General features: G+C 43.6%; 1 protein-coding gene across 1 annotated transcript in view; it reads left to right on the top strand.

Annotated features, from left to right (window-relative positions):
- Nucleotides 1–1248: 1248 nt before the first annotated feature.
- LOC142501544 (nuclear receptor ROR-beta-like) overlaps nt 1249–20406 on the top strand; it is a 46587-nt gene continuing 27429 nt past the window's right edge. Inside the window, exon 1 of the mRNA XM_075611553.1 lies at nt 1249–1916. Within this exon, the coding sequence (XP_075467668.1) occupies nt 1910–1916 (7 nt within the window). The 5' untranslated portion in view covers nt 1249–1909. The remainder of the gene's footprint in view (nt 1917–20406) is intronic.

Below are 20406 nucleotides of genomic sequence, written 5' to 3' on the forward strand. Positions count from 1 at the left end.
GAGAAGCAAGGGGAGATCAAACCTCTCCAAAGTCTCAGCTCACCATGTTAACAAACTGACTATAAAACATAATTTAAAAATACTTCTAGGTGTCAGATTTTTGTAAAACAGGTTGCATAACCTGCCACTGCCATCGGTTCAGTGTATAGGGCAATTGGGCCAGTTAAACTGTTTTTAAACACTGCACTTTAATTGGCGGGTGACATCTTTAAGACCAAAGGGTGACCTTGAAACAGCAGCTAAGGGACTATGAGAGATATATTAATATACATGGAATAGGGTTGAGGAAACGCCCTAATCCCACAGTACAGTACACTACCAAATATAATATCCACCTTTTTACCCCCAAACCTAAACTTCCAATTTTTTCAAACTTGCAAAGATAGACTCCAGACAAATATGGCGCCTGCTTGGGAATCTCTGCAACATTCCTATTTTATTAAAAGTGCATCCTAAAATCCACTGGTTAACTTCCCAAGCAAATGTGTATTGTGTGTGTGTGTGTGTGTGTGTGTGTATATATACAGTATATTATTGACTTGTTATTCAGGATTTTTGGTAGTTTTTTTTTTCATACACAAAATCTGCAAATCATCAGCCCCTTCAGTGCCAGGGCAACGCAATAAGGGTCAAAGAATACCGTAGCTACTGTCAGCTTATGAAGCAGGTGGCAATGGTGGCCATCTTTTAAAGTCCCACAAAACTCTAAAGCCACATAGATAGTGTAACTTCAATATTGCTGCAGACAGCAGTTCTCCTCTGGCACCAAATGGTGTTACATGTCTAACTGCTTTCCCTGGCTGCTGTTAAATCAGTGGTACTGAAATTAGATTGTAAGCTCTTCGGAGCAGGGACTCCTTTTCCTAAATGTTACTTTTATGTCTGAAGCACTTCTCCCCTTTATGTATTATTTGTTATTTACATGATTGTAACGTGCATTACTGCTGCGAAGCGCTATGTACACTAATGGTGCCATATAAATAAAGACACAAACATACATACATGTAGAGAGTGGTGCAGTAGCTGTTACATGGCTAAGTGCCTCAGTGCCTGTTGCTTTAAACGCAGGCTTTAAGCTGTTTGTTTTCCTGCAGGCAGCATGCTAGGACACTGGGATAACAGCTGACAGGGGGTGTGTCCCTCTGCCGTCAGTGTCTGGGGGGTGTGTCCCTGCCTAATAAGGCGAATTGGGCGTGTCCCTTCAGAGAGGAGGGGGCGTGTCCATGTGGGCATGTCATGCGAATTGGCACATGCTCCATCTGCTGTGGAAAAAGTAGTTTGGCAGAAGAGAAGAGCTGGATCAGACACAGGGACTGTGAGATCCTACAGCACCCCACAACCACCACCCCTCACTCACTGGGCTGGGGCTGCACATCCACCCTCATAACCCGACTGAAGTGCTATCAGACCCTAGTAAGGACTGACCATATTACCTAGGAGACAGGAATTCGTATATATCACCCTGGTCCTATCAAATGAGGGGGCAGGAGGATAGACGCCACTAATCAGGACCCATGACTTCAAACACTTCAAAGGACTGACCCTATTACCCAGGAATTCATATCTACTATCCTGATGATATTACATGTGCGGGCAGTAGGGTAGCCCGCACTTATCAACACCAAGGACTTCACACCCACCCTGAAGATCCTATTGTGAAAGGGGACATAGCATCCTAAAAGGACCGATCTTATTAGCGAGACCATAAGATTTGATGCCTGCTCTCAAGATCCAATTAAACTGGGAGCATCAAAACCGAAAAAAAAGGACTGACTCAACTCCAGTTTATCAGCCCTGACACCCAGATCCTATTCAAGGAAGAATCGACCCACTAATCCAGAACCTCAGGATTTCACAGCTGCACTCCAGATTCTATTAATGTTGGAAATATACCCATCCTAAAATCACCATGAGAGGTGAGTTAAAGCATAACTTGTCTTAATCCTAATATCTTTAATTTTTTTTATTTTTTTTTTAGGTATTTAGCTTTTTGTTGTTGTCCTTGGCTTTTTAACTAAAATCGAAGGCTGCTGAAGCGAAAAAACATTGTTTTTGACTGTTGTGTCCCTTTTGAGGTAGTGGTATCCTATGCAGGAATAGATTGTCATCTTAATACACTTTCACCTTGGTGGTAGAGGGGCATTGATTTACTTGTGTGAGTATTCAGATTTAGGGTGATACTACTGCAAATGTTTGTGGGTGTAAATGATGTGTAGAAGTGATTGATCCTATTATATGTGCGAAAGGGTGATGATATAAAAGTATCTACTTGTACTTGATGTGTATATTAGGGTGATCCTATTAAAGCCTATGGGGATAGCTGATTTGTGTTCTGAAGTCTATGGGGACAACTGTGCACAAGAAGGTGATCCTATTAAAGTCTATGGGGGCAGCTCATAGGTTTATAGTAGCCTATAGGGCAACTGATGTGTGATCCTATTAACTTCTTCCATTCCACTTTTTCTACTTGATCCTATTAATGTGCATAGGGGTAACTGATGCGTGTAAGGGGGTGATCCTATTAAAGTACATTTGTGTAATTGATGTGTTGCATGGCTGACCTCACTGGCAGTGATGGGGTTAATGTGGCGTTTGCACAGATACTAAACAGAGCTGTGTTGCTAGAGAGGCGTTTAGGATTTGCCAACCTCTTTAACTAGGGCACAGAATATTTTGCCATATAGTGTAATTAAACCTCCTTTAAAGGGTCTGTCCCATGTAGGACCCAAGTGAACTAATGTCAGTGATGTGTTTAATAGGTTAAAGGTCCAGTCCCATTGTGGAGCAAAGTTACTTGATGACACTGACTTTAATAGGGTGAAGGATCCGTCCAATGGTGGAGCAAAGTGTCCTAATGACAGTGACTTGTGGGTTAAACAGTCAGTTCCATGGAGAACCCAAGTGACCTAATGACAGTGACATGTTTAGTTGTGGGGGGTATAGGGTCAGCCCCAATTAACCCATACTGCCGTCATCCGTTCTATGCCCCTGTGGCATACAAGGGGCTAAATCATGGAGCCACTGCTAAAACATGGCAGAGAAGGCGTTGCCAGCTGGGCTCTTTCCGTTTATTGTAAATCCAATGTGTGTTTCTCTGACCTTGAGGCCTATGTAGGTCTCTGGGTACCAAATATAAGAGCATAAGATATTCGGATCTGGATACATGTATCATTCCATTATTGGTACTTCCAACTCATTCACCATCTTTCTGCCTCTATCTCGATTTCTTTTTTCTCTGTCCCTCTCCTTTAATTTTTTCTTCCCCTTCCTCATCCTCCCCCCCCCCCCCTCCTTTTTCTCTCTGTTTCTCCCTCTCCCTCCATCCCGGCTCTCTGAGGATGAGTCTCTTCTCTCTGGGAGGGACTGCTGGGAATTTTAATCCCTCTGGGGTTTTTTCTTCTTGGTCCCTTGTTTTGAAAGTATCATTGGAGGAGACTCATCCTGCCGCTAGCAAACATGACAATCTGACCCAGTAACCCAGATCTCTGCGGGGTGGAGCTGTCAACCTAGAGAGGCTCAGGACAGTCCCTTTATCTCTTCCTGCATCCAGTCCTGCTCTTACAATGCAAAGTAGGCAGTGCGCCAAAAAGCAGTAGTACTGTGCTTGAGCATTCACAGGGGCCTGGCAGCAAAGGGGTTACAGTAGCACTGATACTAATTCCTACACACACACACACACACACACACACACACACACACACACACACACACACACACACTCGTCTTCTGAGAGACTTTGAGCATGCCGAGCATGTTGAGGAGGGTCTGGTTGAACCTCTCGGGTAGAGCATCCCCCTCCGAATGGTAAGGAGTTGTTCGAGACTTGTCGATATTGAGTAGCCTCAGCAATTCGTGGATGAGCTTACTTTCAAAATCCCGCCCTTGATCCGAGTGTAGGCGATTTGGAAGCCCGTAATGCACAAAATATCGTTCCCATAATATCTTGGCCACCGTAATGGCCTTCTGGTCTTTAGTTGGAAAGGCTTTGGCGTAACGGGTGTAGTGGTCTGTGATCACTAGTACGTTTCCAATGCCCCTTGAGTCTGGCTCAATACATAAGTCCATGCACACCAGGTCTAGAGGGCCCAAGCTCTTCAGATGGGCCATTAGAGCTGCTCTGGTAGGCAATGTCTTCCGCTGTATACACCTTGAGCATCTGCAGCAATGGTGTTCCACCGATTTCCTTCATCCAGGGCCAGAAGAACCGGTCTCATATTAGACCGAAGGTCTTATCTACTCCAAGGTGCCCATGGTCATCGTGTAGTGATCATAGGACCATATGCTGTAGGTTCCTGGGTAGAACCAGTTGCCTTCTACCCGGGTGGTTATGGTATTGAACCACCCGATAGAGTAGACCCATGTCGATTTCAAATTTGTCCCAGTCACGCATTATTACAGCGACCGTGTCGGGATCACGTTTCACCAATGAGGGCTTCTCCTGCTGAATGGTTTAGCGGATAGCTCCAGCCACGGGATTCCGCATCTGGTACAGTACCAGTTCTTTCCATGGGATGATTTTATCTGAGGTGACATTCATGCCATCTGTATGGCAATAGGCGGCAGGGAGAGCCATGGATTGGCATCGCAGGGAGTCTGCAACCCTCAGTTCTGAGAAGGCCACTTTGTCTTCCATGATGGCTGCAGTCGAGCACATGGCCCGTATCCCCAATCCAGTGATTTCTTCCCAGAGGCCGTCGTCCGGTGTGGTACTCAGTCTCGGTCTTCTGGACAGAGCATCGGCTCTGATGTTCAGTGGTCCCGGTTTATACTTCAACGTAAATTGGTAGTTCGAGAGGGCTGGCAGCCATCTGTGGCCATCTGTCACACACATATAGATACAGTACATACTAACACACACTGATACACACATATATGTACTCACACACTAATACGCACACACACACACACACACACACACACACACACACACACACACACACACACACACACACACACACTGATACATACTCACACACATACATGTAGATACAGTACATTTTCTCACACACTGATACACACAGATACGTACTCACACAGACTGATACACAGATACATACTCACACAGATACATATTCACACCCTGATACACACAGATACATACTCACAGACTGATACATACTCACACAAATACATATACAGTACATTTTCTCACACACTGATACACACAGATACGTACTCACACAGGCTGATACACAGATACATACTCACATACTGATACACAGAGATACATACACCCACACAAAGATAGCTACTCGCACACCGATTCACGCAGATACATATTCACACACTGATACACACCGATACACGCAGATACATATTCACACACTGATACATACTCACACACTGATACACACCGATACACGCAGATACATATTCACACACTGATACATACTCACACACTGATAAACACCGATACACGCAGATACATATTCACACACTGATACATACAGATACATACTCACACACTGATACACACCGATACACACAGATAAATATTCACACACTGATACACACAGATACATAATCACACACAGGGATGCAGACAGATTTCCCGTGGTCCAGGACTACAGTTCTGACTGACCGCCCTCCCCCCCCCCCCCTGTCGGCAGTGTTGTGAGCCCCATTTCACACCTCACGATCCCCCCCCCCATGTCAAACCTTGTGGGCCCCCTCTATTTCCCTACCTCTTTCCATGAATTTCTCCCCTCCGTGTCACCTCTCACTCCTGCAATCCCTGCCCCTCCCCCCCGCCTCACATGTATTTGTCTCCCCTGTGTCTCACTCTTACTCCCTCTTTTCCTCACTCTCCCCCTCTCTCCTCTCACTCCCCCCCCAAATACATCTATAAAAGACTCCAATGCATCTAAAAAAAGACCCCAATGCATATTAAAAAAAAACAAAAAAACAATGCATATTTAAAAAAAAAAAACAATACATATAAAAATACTCCCACCCAAATACATATAAAAATACTCCCACCCAAATACATATAAAAATACTCCCACCCAAATACATATAAAAATACTCCCACCCAAATACATATAAAAATACTCCCACCCAAATACATATAAAAATACTCCCACCCAAATACATATAAAAAATACTCCCACCCAAATACATATAAAAAATACTCCCACCCAAATACATATAAAAAATACTCCCACCCAAATACATATAAAAATACTCCCACCCAAATAAATATAAAAATACTCCCACCCAAATACATATAAAAATACTCCCACCCAAATACATATAAAAATACTCCCACTCAAACACATATAAAAATACTCCCACCCAAATACATATAAAAAATAGACTTACCTTGGGTATGGTCAGGCAGGGGGGTGTCTGCCGGGGGGTGACTGTCGGGGGTTGATTGCCGGGGAGGCCCGGTGGCCAGACAGAGCAGTTGCCGCCGGGCCCCGGCTCTCCCCACCTGCAGACCTCTTCCTCTCTCTGTCCCATGCCGGGCCCTCTTACTTCAACAGGTGCCGGGCTGGCCCAAGCTTACTTCCAGAGCGCCGATGTCAGAGAGGCCCGTCGCGTGCTGACATCAGAGGGCCCGGAGTGAGACAGAGAGAGAGGAAGAGGCCTGCAGGTGGGGAGAGCCAGGGCCTGGCGGCAACTGCTCTGTCTGGCCACCGGGACACCTTCCGCCACCGGGCCCGGGACACTTGTCCCTTCTGTCTCCCCCATCGGCGGCCCTGCTCACATACACTGATACACACTGATACACACAAATACATACACACACAGATATATACTCACACACACTGATACACACAGATACATACTCACACACACTGATATACACACTGATACATACACACACACTGATACATACACACACACTGATACATACACACAGATACATACTCACACACACTGATACATACACACAGATACACACACACACAAATACACACACACACAGATACACACAGATATATACACACACACTGATACATACACACAGATACATACTCACACACACTGATACATACACACACAGATACATACTCACACACACTGATACATACACACAGATACATACTCACACACACTGATACATACACACAGATACACACACACACACAAATACACACACACACAGATACACACAGATATATACACACACACTGATACATACACACAGATACATACTCACACACACTGATACATACACACAGATACATACACACACACAAATACACACACACACACACAGATACACACAGATATATACACACACAGATACATACTCACACACACTGATACACAAAGATACATACTCACACACACTGATATACACTGATACATACACACAGATACATACACACACACTGATACATACACACAGATACATATACACACTGATACATACACACAGATACATACTCTCACACACTGATGCATACACACAGATACATACACACACTGATACATACACACAGATACATACTCACACACACTGATACATACACACAGATACATATACACACACTGATACACACAGATACATACACACACAGATACATACTCACACACACTGATATACACACAGATACATACACACATACACTGATATACACACTGATACATACACACAGATACATACACACACTGACACACAGAAAGATACTCATACACACTGATATACACAGATACATACACACACAGATACATACTCACACACACTGATATACACAGATACATACACACACAGATACATACTCACACACACTGATATACACACTGATACATACACACAGATACATACTCACACACTGATACATACACACACAGATATACTCACACACTGATACATACACACAGATACATACACACACACAAATACACACACACACACAGATACACACAGATATATACACACACAGATACATACTCACACACACTGATACACAAAGATACATACTCACACACACTGATATACACTGATACATACACACAGATACATACACACACACTGATACATACACACAGATACATATACACACTGATACATACACACAGATACATACTCTCACACACTGATACATACACACAGATACATATACACACACTGATACACACAGATACATACACACACAGATACATACTCACACACACTGATATACACACAGATACATACACACATACACTGATATACACACTGATACATACACACAGATACATACACACACTGACACACAGAAAGATACTCATACACATTTGATATACACAGATACATACACACACAGATACATACTCACACACACTGATATACACAGATACATACACACACAGATACATACTCACACACACTGATATACACACTGATACATACACACAGATACATACTCACACACTGATACATACACACACAGATACATACTCACACACTGATACATACACACAGATACATACAAACACTGATACACAGAAAGATACTCATACACACTGATATACACAGAAAGATACTTATACACACTGATATACACACAAATACATACTCACACAGACAGATACATACTCACACGCTGATACACACAGATATATACTCACACCCACTGATACATACTCACATACACACACAGATACATACTCATACACTGATACACACAGCTACATACTCAGAAACACTGATATACACACACATATACATACTCACACAGATACACAGTGATACATACGTACACACTGATACATGCTCACACACATACACAGATACATACTGTGATGTCTCTGTCACAGCGTAGAATCTTATGTCTCAGATTAAGGCAGGAAACATAGTATTTCTCTATATGGGGTTTATTTACAGGGATAACTAATACACTAATAGGCCCACTGTCCCTTTAAGTAAAAAACAAATCATAAAATAAATGCCTACTCCTCTTAGGAGACTAACTATACATGCAGCTTCAACCCTTACTAACTGGATGGACAGCTAAGCTGGTTACCACCCCAAAACAGGTACTATTATAGCTAAACATATACAGTCTCTGCACACAGCAATATAGTGTTTCTCTTATCTGTTATTCCAAGCTTATGGACCAGATGTCCCCACTTCAGCAAGGTCTCACGTCCTTACTTCCTAGGGGAGCTCAGCCCCACGAGAGCTCAGAGAATCTCTCCTCTGTAAGTCCAATGTTAAGGACAGGGCATCCCCGCTTCAGCACGGTCTCTCGTCCTTTCTTCTTCCTGGGATTAACAACCCAGGCAGTCCCAGCAGGCTCCGCCACCACCTTCCAGAGAGCCTAGAGGACTGTGCCAGCTTCCACAGCTGGGGAGAACTCTTCTCTGTCCCCCTTCCCTGGGAACAGCAGTCTCTCTCTCTGTGTAGTCACTTCCTGACTCTTAAAACTCCATGTGAAATCAGGAGTTTAGCCCGCTCAATTAGTTTGCAGCTGCTGTTGGCTTTTCTAGGGGAAGTAACTCTCTGTAGAATGGAAAGTCCCATAGCTGCCCTATTCCAGCACCTAGAGACAGTGATTGTATCCCAATACTCACACACTGATACACTCTGATATCTACTCACACACACGGATACACACACATACATATTAACACATACACACACACAGATACATACTCAACACAGATACACATACTCACACACCCTGATGCCCACAGATTCATACTCGCAGACATTGATACACACACTGATAAACACAGATATACAGACATAGCCACATACAAAGACATACTTTTAATGACACAGATACATATTCATACACATTGATATATACACACATACTGATACACACATACTGTACATACTCAACACGGATAACCATACTCTCACACACTGATGCCCACACTTACATACTGTACATACATAGATACTGTACATACACTGATGCACACACATACATACAGATACATAGTCATAGACACTGATGTTGTCTATTTATATAGCGCCATTAATGTACATGGTGCTTCACAGCAGTAATACATGTAACAATCATAAATAACAAATAATATAAATAACACATGAAGGGAAGAAGTGCTTCAGACATAAAAGTAACATTTAGGAAAAGTATTCACTGCTCCGAAGAGCTTACAGTCTAATTGGTTGGTAGGAAGAAGGTACAGAGACAGTAGGAGGGCATTCTGGTAAGTGCGTCTGCAAGGGGCCAAGCTTTATGTATGAGGTGTAAAGTATCAGCCATGGAGCTACTCATATGCTTCCTTAAGCAGGTGTGTTTTAAGGTTGGTCTTAAAGGTGGATAGAGAGGGTGCTGGTTGGATATTGAGGGGAAGAGCATTCCAGAGGTGCGGGGCAGTCAGTGAGAAAGGTTTAAGGTGGGAGAGGGCTTTAGATACAAAGGGGGTAGAGAGAAGACATCCCTCGGGATGGTGTATAGCGAGAAATTAGGGCTGAGATGTAAGGAGGGGCAGAAGAGTATAAAGCTTTAAAAGTGAGGAGGAGAATAGAGTGTGTGATACACACAGATACCAATACATACACTGAAACTGATGCACATGCGCACACGCGCGCGCACACACACTCACACTCACATACACACTGACACTTAGGGATCTAATTCTATATAGTGCAAAGCAGTCAATTGTGACTTCAGTCGAAAATCTCTATTGAAGTCTATGGGGATTTTCATTCAATTCATACCTTATAGAATTTGCTTGTTGCACATACTATATACTGTATATATGTACTGTGTATATATACTGATACACTGAAACCGATACACACTACCACAGATACAAACACAGTGATACACTGAAACTGCTACACCGATACACACTAACACTGATACAAGCACAGTGATATACTGATACACACTAACACAGATACAAACACAGTGATACACTGAAACTGATACACTGATACACAATAACACTGATACAAACACAGTGATACACTGAAATACACTAACACAGATACAAACACAGTGATACATTGACACTGATCACACTAACACTGATACAAACACAATGATACACAATAATACTGGTATATACACAATAATACACTAATACACACTAACACTCTACAAACACATTGATACACTGATACAAACACAGTGATATACGGAAACTGATACACCGATACACACTAAGGCTGCGTTTATAGTACTGGCTACAGCAACGTTGCGCAGTGCCGTAGCAAGTCCATGCAGTCCATCGTGGCTGACATCACATGGTCGGTGGTAGTCAAAGGATTTTGACTTCTTCAGCGATCGCTGTATGACGTCAGCGGCACAGCCAATGAGGGCGAAACGTTCACGGCCACGCCTCTGCCACACCCCCTGGTCACCCAATCTTTTCTCCTGCACTATAAGCAGGAATCACTATTACAGCGGCGACAGCTGATGTCACGCGGGCGCATCGCCGTAGCACCTAACTATAAACGCTGATACAAACACAGCGATACAGTGATACACACAGTGATACACTGATACAAACACAGCGACACACTGATACAAACACAGTGATATACTGATACACACTAACACTGATACAAACTCAGTGATACACTGATACAAACACAGCGATACAAACAGTGATATACTGATACAAACACAGCGATACACTGATACACACTAACACTGATACAAACACAGTGATGTACTGATACACACTAACACTGATACAAACACAACGATACACACTAACACTGATACAAACAGTGATATACTGATACAAACACAGTGATAGACTGATACACACTAACACTGATACAAACTCAGTGATACACTGAAACTGATACACACTAACACTGGTACATACACAATAATATACCGATACAAACACAGTGATACACTGATACACAATAACTCTGGTACATACATAATGATACACTGATACACACTAACAATGATACAAACAGTGATACACTGAAACTGATACACACTAACACTGGTACATACACAATAATATACCAATACACATTAACACTGATACAAACACAGTGATACACTGAAACTGATACACATTAACACTGGTATATACACTGTGATTCACTGATAGACAATATTACACTGATACACACTAACACTGGAACAAACACAGTGATAAACTGCACCCAAATATACAGTGATACACTGCCACTCAAACTGATATATGCACACATACAGTGTACACAATGGCACACTGTTAATGATTCAGTGATAGTGATAGCAGTGGCATAGCTAGACGTGTGCGGGCCCCCGGGCAAAAAACTATTTCCAGGCCCCATTAATATTAATACTGACTGCAATTTTTTTTCCCTCCCCCATTCTCTCCCTAATCCTGCCTCGTATCATCCCTCATCTCTCCCCCTCCTCATCTCTCCCCATCATAATCATCTCTCCCCCTCCCCATCATAATCATCTCTCCCTCTCATCATCCTCATCATCTCTCCCCCTGTCCTTCATCTCCCCCACCACCATCATCACCTCATCTCCCTGACCATCATCATCATTACCTCATGTCCCCCACCATTATCATTACCTCATGTCCCTCACCATCATCATCATCATCATCCCCTCATCTCCCCCACCATCATCATCATTACCTCATCTCCCCCACCATCATAAATACCTATTCTCCTCCACCATCATTACCTCATCTCCCCCACCATCATCATCATTACCTCATCTCCCCCACCATCATTATCATCTCTTCTCCCCCACCATCATCATTACCTCATCTCCCCCACTATCATAAATACCTATTCTCCTCCACCATCATTACCTCATCTCCCCCACCATCATCATCATTACCTCATGTCCCCCACCATCATCATCATTACCTCATGTCCCCAACCATCATCATTACCTCATGTCCCTCACCATCATCATTACCTCATGTCCCTCACCATCATCATCACCATTACCTCATGTCTCCCACCATCATCATCATTACCTCATGTCCCCAACCATCATCATTACCTCAAGTCCCCCACCATCATCATTACCTCATGTCCCTCACCATCATCATTACCTCATGTCCCTCACCATCATCATTACCTCATGTCCCTCACCATCATCATTACCTCATGTCCCTCACCATCATCATTACCTCATGTCCCTCACCATCATCATCACCATTACCTCATGTCTCCCACCATCATCATCATTACCTCATGTCCCCAACCATCATCATTACCTCAAGTCCCCCACCATCATCATTACCTCATGTCCCTCACCATCATCATTACCTCATGTCCCTCACCATCATCATCACCATTACCTCATCTCCCCCACCATCATCATCATTACCTCATCTCCCCCACCACCATGACCTCATCTCCCCCACCATCATCATCTCTTCTCCCCCACCATCATCATCATTACCTCATCTCCCCCACCATCATCACCTCATGTCCCCCACCATCATCATCATTACCTCATGTCCCCCACCATCATCATTACCTCATGTCCCTCACCATCATCATTACCTCAAGTCCCCCACCATCATCATTACCTCATGTCCCTCACCATCATCATCACCATTACCTCATCTCCCCCACCATCATCATCATTACCTCATCTCCCCCACCACCATGACCTCATCTCCCCCACCATCATCATCTCTTCTCCCCCACCATCATCATCATTACCTCATCTCCCCCACCATCATCACCTCATGTCCCCCACCATCATCATCATTACCTCATGTCCCTCACCATCATCATTACCTCATGTCCCCCATCATCATCATTACCTCATGTCCCTCACCATCATCATCATCATTACCTCATCTCCCCCACCATCATCATCATTACCTCATGTCCCTCACCATCATCATTACCTCATGTCCCTCACCATCATCATTACCTCATGTCCCTCACCATCATCATTACCTCATGTCCCTCACCATCATCATCACCATTACCTCATCTCCCCCACCATCATCATCATTACCTCATCTCCCCCACCATCATTACCTCATCTCCCCCACCATCATCATCTCTTCTCCCTCACTATCATCATCATTACCTCATCTCCCCCACTATCATAGATACCTATTCTCCTCCACCATCATTACCTCATCTTCCCCACCATCATCATCATTACCTCATCTCCCCCACCATCATCACCTCATGTCCCCCACCATCATCATCATTACCTCATGTCCCCCATCATCATCATTACCTCATGTCCCCCATCATCATCATTACCTCATGTCCCTCACCATCACCATCATCATTACCTCATCTCCCCCACCATCATAAATACCTATTCTCCCTCACCATCATCATCATTACCTCATCTCCCCCACCATCATTACCTCATCTCCCCCACCATCATCATCTCTTCTCCCTCACTATCATCATCATTACCTCATCTCCCCCACTATCATAGATACCTATTCTCCTCCACCATCATTACCTCATCTTCCCCACCATCATCATCATTACCTAATCTCCCCCACCATCATCACCTCATGTCCCCCACCATCATCATCATTACCTCATGTCCCCCATCATCATCATTACCTAATCTCCCCCACCATCATAAATACCTATTCTCCCCCACCATCATCAGCATCTATTCTCCCCCACCATCATCATCATTTCTTCTCCCCCACCATCATCATTACCTCATCTCCCCACAGGTCCCACCATCAGAGAGCGGGCCTCCCTAGAGCACGGACCCCCGGGCTTTGCCCTGGCTATAACTACGCCCCTGAGTGATACAGAGATATACATTGATGCACACTGACACACACACTGATTTCACTCTCAAAATGATAACCACACATACACACTGATACACTGTTTCACAGTGACTAACACAGATACAAACACTGACAATAGTACCTTGATACACACATTCACACTAATACACACAGTCATTCTAATAAACAAATATACACAATGAAAATAATACATTGACACCGTTATACACTTACACACTGACAATGGTAAACACATATAAGCACTGGCAATGACACAAACGCACTGATACACACACACATACACACTAATGCACTGACAATGGTATACTGACAGCTATATGCACAATGACATTCACTCTCATACACACACCCCCACAGATTTATGCCTGACCTGCAATGCCATCTGTAATTCCAAAAATCATCCCTGCCTCTACCTGCTTCTCTCCTCCACTCACACACACTGATATATATACACACATACACGGATACATACTCACACACTGATACACATACATGTATGTGTGTGTGTGTGTGTATGTATGCGTGTGTGTGTGTGTGTATATACATATACATACATACATACATACACACACATCTAATTATCAATGAAGAAATGATTGAATAAATATGAAATTACAGAAGACAAAAGGATGTATGGTTCCATTGACTATCATTAATTACAATCCATAACAATTAAGGTAATTACTGAAGACATTGGTCAAAATTATTGTTCAGTGTAAGTATAATTAATAATAAGTAATAAAGCGTTATTGTACATTATTATTATTAATTAATAATAAGGCTACTCAATATTTCATAATGCCTATAACCCAAAGCCCACTTATCCTATATACATAAAAATACTACTGAGGCAGGGAAAAACATATTACTGTATATAGTAATAAATAACTGATAACATTACAGTATAACATTGAATACATTGTTTTATTAAGGAAAACTTTTGTTAAGGAAACTTACCTGGTAGCCCTCTCCATTACTGAGCCTCAGTGGTTTCCTACTGTACCAGACTATTCGGACTCAGGCTGCTGGTTAGGGTTGGGGTTAGGCTGGCATTGGTTAGGCTTTGATATTAGGGTTTGGTTAGAGTTAGGCTGGCATATTAGGATTTAGATTGCATATTGGTTAGGGTAAGGGTTAGGCTGGCATATTAGGGTAAGGGTTAGGTGGCATATTATGGTTATGTTGCATATTAGGGTTAGGTTAAGGGTTAGATGGCATGTTAGGGTAAGAGTTAGGCTGGCATATTATGATTAGAATGGCATGTTCGTGTAAGGCTTAGGTGGCATATATGACTTAAATGGCATATTAGGGTCAGGTGGCATATTAGGGTTATTTATTTATTTATCAAAATGTTATACCAGGAAGTAATACATTGAGAGTCACCTCTCATTTTCAAGTATGTCCTGGGTTAGGCTGGCATATGTTAGGCTGGAATATAAGAGTTAGGTGGCATACTAGGGTAGAGCTTTCATTCCACTGCCGGTAACAAATAAGGCTGAACAAGTGCTTTGTATAACTGGCGTACCGGGTAACTATCCTCTGCCCTTTAAAATTACATATAAAAAATATATGGCAGAAATAAAAGAAACTGCTGTTTCTGATCTTTTTCTCGAACCTTTTAATAAATGAACTGTTTAAAAAAAAAAAATTTTTTTAAAGAGTCCAAAATATGAAAGTATCAGCCACTTCTTGGTGCTATTATATAAAGTGTTTGGGTCTCGAGTTACACGGGCAGATGTCATACAAGGAACATGCTGTCCTCTCAGAGATAATATTAGAGATATGTTGAAATGTTGTGTATGAGGAAAACCGAGCAGCTTTCCAGACCTTCATTTGCATGCGGATAACCTAGATGTGCCCCTCCCTCCTACCTATCGGTAACACTTGTGTTTATTAACGAAATCAAAGTGACCTCGTTATTTAATGCAAATCGTGATGGCGCAGGCATGGAGGGAGGTGGGGGATGCAACTAGGAGAGGGGGAGAAATAATTGCCCTTAATGCCGTAGACAGTAAGTCTGCATGTATAATCAGTAACACCCAAAAAATAGTTCCAGTACTCTGGGGAATTTGGAGTAATTATGCCCTACATTCTTTTGTAATAGTTGGACTTCAAACGTAGGTTAAAAATAGACTTAGAAATAGTTTGAGTTACTGTGATGTAATGAACCAAGGTAACATCAGGTTTTAATATATATTTAAGGGAAAGAAATCTCAGTGCGCTAAGTGAATTACGTTAATCGGTAAACGTATCAAATGTAAGTGAATAGATAGTAACAGGGCAATTATTGTAGTGCAGTATCAGCGCTGCTTAATAGGAGAAAACTATTTCTAAACCCTAGATGTCTATATGAAACCCCAAAGTGTCCATATATTCACAAATAAAAAAATGAAGACATTGTAGGAGAAAAGAGAAGCGCAGAGACACACAGTGTACTAAAGTTTACTGGTAAAACATATAAAAAACGAGTGAACACAAATGCCCTTAGAGGAAAAAAGATCTTTTCAACAATATCACCCAGATCCCATGGTTTCCGGCGCTGATTGAAATCCCTCTGCGTCGGTCAGGCACGTCTGTTCGCAGGTGTCAGAACAGCCGGGGAAAGCTGTTCAAAATCTCCAGGCGGGAAAAGATGGGCGCCGTACTCGGTATCCACACTCCGCGTCTCGCTGAAAGCACAGTCAACACTCACGGGCGGACGGCTATTAGTCTTATTGCTTAGGGGAATAATGATGAAATGGGCCGGTTCCACAAAATGCGTAGGGCATTGTGGGTCATCTGTTCCTTGATCCAAAGGCCCTTACCTGAGGCTCTCCAGGGCTATGCTTGGAGTAACGCAGCAGCTACGGTAGCTGCAGATCTGTACTGTCTGGATGTGTGAGTGTGTGATAAGGATTATTCACCAAAGCAATTTAGGACTAGTAGCCCGAGATTTTTGTCCGCGGGCATCCCCCCGCTAACAGCAAGACGCCGAGTGTGGATACCAAGTACAGCGACCATCTTTTCCCACGTGGAGATTTTGAACAGCTTTCCCGGCTGCTCGGACGCCTGCGGACAGACGTGCCTGACAGACGCAGAGGGATTTCGATCAGCGCCGGAAACCCTGTGATCTGGGTGATATTGCTTAAAAGATATTTTTTCCTGTAAGGGCATTTCTGTTGAATCCTTTTTATATGTTTTACCAGTAAACGTTAATACACTATGTGAGTCCCTGTGCTTCTCTTTGCTTTCTCATTTAATATATATTTAAGATAGATGATTTAAAAAAAATAAAAAAAATAAAAAAATTATATATATATTACCAGTGATGAGACCAGAAATAAAGAGACTCTAAGTAAAGCTTCAAAAAAGTGTAATGAAAACAGGCGCAGTACATCCCACGTTTCGGTCCACACACAGGGACCTTCTTCATGGGAGGGGCCTCTGTGTGGGCCGAAACGTCGGATGTACAGTACTGTGCCTGTTATCATGACACTTTTTTGAAGCTTTACTTGGAGTGCTGTCTCTTGATTTCCGGTCTCATCACTGGTATCGTGTATCTATTGCCTTTCTATGTGACATGCACCCGTCATAGTGATCAGCTCTATTGGAGCGCCAACTGCTCTCTCCATTACCATATATATATATATATATATATATATATATATATATATATATATATATAATCAGTGGTCAATATTTGGCTTGGGATAGTCCTGAATTTAAATGTAAAGAATGTGAGGTCGGGGTTCACTAAAACAAACCCTAATCCGGCATTATTGGTTATTGACTTGAATGGTAGTTTGTCAGATTTTGCTGCGCTTATTGTATTATTATAATTCCCGGTACTGTATTGTCTTTGTGAAGCGCTGAGGACACTTTTGGTGCTATATAAAGATATATATACATACATACATACATACATACATACATACATACATACATACATACAGAAAAAGAAGATGGGGGAGGGGAGAGTGAGAGGATCGATAAGGGGGGATGAGAGAAAAGGGAGGGAAGAGGGGGTTGAGAGAAAAGGGTGGGACAGGTGGGTGAGAGGGAGGGAGAAGGGGGTGAGAGGGAGGGAGAAGGGGGTGAGAGGGAGGGAGAAGGGGGTGAGAGAGGGGTGTGTAAGGAATTGGGGAACACGTCCTTTCCCTCCTTACCTGTGTCTGCACAGACCTCCGCACTGGCACCAACGCATGCGCTCACCCCCGCTCTGGTTACAGAGCGCACGCGCAAGCTTAGCTCTTCTAGGACTGCCACGGAGATTGGCTCCGCCCCCTCCCCTCCCCCCCAAGCACTCCGCGCTTCTCTCTCGCGCGGCACGCTCACGTGATGTTGTGCACCGCTGCGCGGCAACGAATTCTTTGCCACTTGTCTCCTGCAGCCTATCGCGGCTCCCGCTGGGGCCACGCCTCCGCTCCGCCTCCTGTCCCATTGGTTCCTTCTTTCTATTTATACCCTGCTAATGCTCAGAGTCATTGCTGAACATAACTCTTGTGACCTTGTGCTCCTGCGTTCTGTTTTGCCTTGCTACTACCTTGCTACTACCTTGCTACTACCTTGCTACTACCTTGCTAGTGCTTTGCTGCTGTTTCTCTGTTGCTCTCTGTGTACCGACCTGGCTTGATCATAGGACCCACTCCGGATAAAGACCTCGGCTTGCCTCTGACTACCCGCACCTCTCCACCCCAGACCTCGGCTTGCCTCCGACTACCCGCACCTCTCCATCCCAGACCTCGGCTTCCGGACAATCTACCACTCTCCTGGCTCCAACCCTAGACTACGGCAAACGGACACTAACCATCCCACTGGCTCCGTCCCCTGGATCTCGGCAAGTACTCTCACTAACCCAATCTCTCCAACCCAGGCCCGGCTACGCTGACTACCCGCTGCTGTGGGTGTGTTGTCTTGTACTTTCCCACCTCAGCACCGCGGTCCCGCCTTGTTCGTGGTGAGCGCATGCATTACAGGGTGAGAGAAAAGGGATGGAGAGGGGGGTGAGGGAGAGGGGGATAGGAAATACAAAGGAGGAAGATGGGTATGAGAGAGGAACAAGGGAGAAGGGGAGAGCGGAGAAAGAGAGGGAAGGGGAGGGTTATGATAGAGGAAGGAAGGAGAGCTGCATAGGAGAGGAACGTAGAAGAGGGGTATGAGAGGAAGGAAGGTGAGCGGCATGAGAGAGGGAGTATGAGCAGGAAAAGAGGCAGCAGGGAAATGGCGTAGACACAAGGGGATCCTAAATATGGGAATAAGTGCGGAATCAAAAAAAGGCGGGATCCCTTATTAAGATTTCAATAAAACAGGTCACCCCGGCGGCCATATTAAAGACCCGAGAGAACATTACTTGACGTTTACATGGTGTTCGATAGAAATTGTTTTTCAACTGGCACAAACGGGGTTATAGAGCAGGCCGGCCCTCGCAAGGTCCAGGAATAGCTTCCTCGCTAATCAGTAAGGCAAACCGACTTCTCCGTCCAATCACATTACGATTCTTATCTAAAGTCAATAAGGCTGTTTTTCTACATGCTGTTTTCTATATTTAATTCTGCACCATTTGAGGCGCGCGTGGGTTATAGCCACCTTAAATCCTGGTCCCACACTCAGAAACCTGGAGAGATTGAAAGCGCTGAGCCGTACACCATCGAGTCTGCCGCTGGATGTACGTATGTCTTTATATAGCACCATTAATGTACATGGTGCTTCACAGCAGTAATATAATGACAATCATTTAAATAACAAATAACACATAATGGGAATAAGCGTTTCAGACATAAG

Source organism: Ascaphus truei, chromosome 8 (genome assembly GCF_040206685.1).
Source record: "Ascaphus truei isolate aAscTru1 chromosome 8, aAscTru1.hap1, whole genome shotgun sequence".
NCBI lineage: Eukaryota > Metazoa > Chordata > Amphibia > Anura > Ascaphidae > Ascaphus > Ascaphus truei.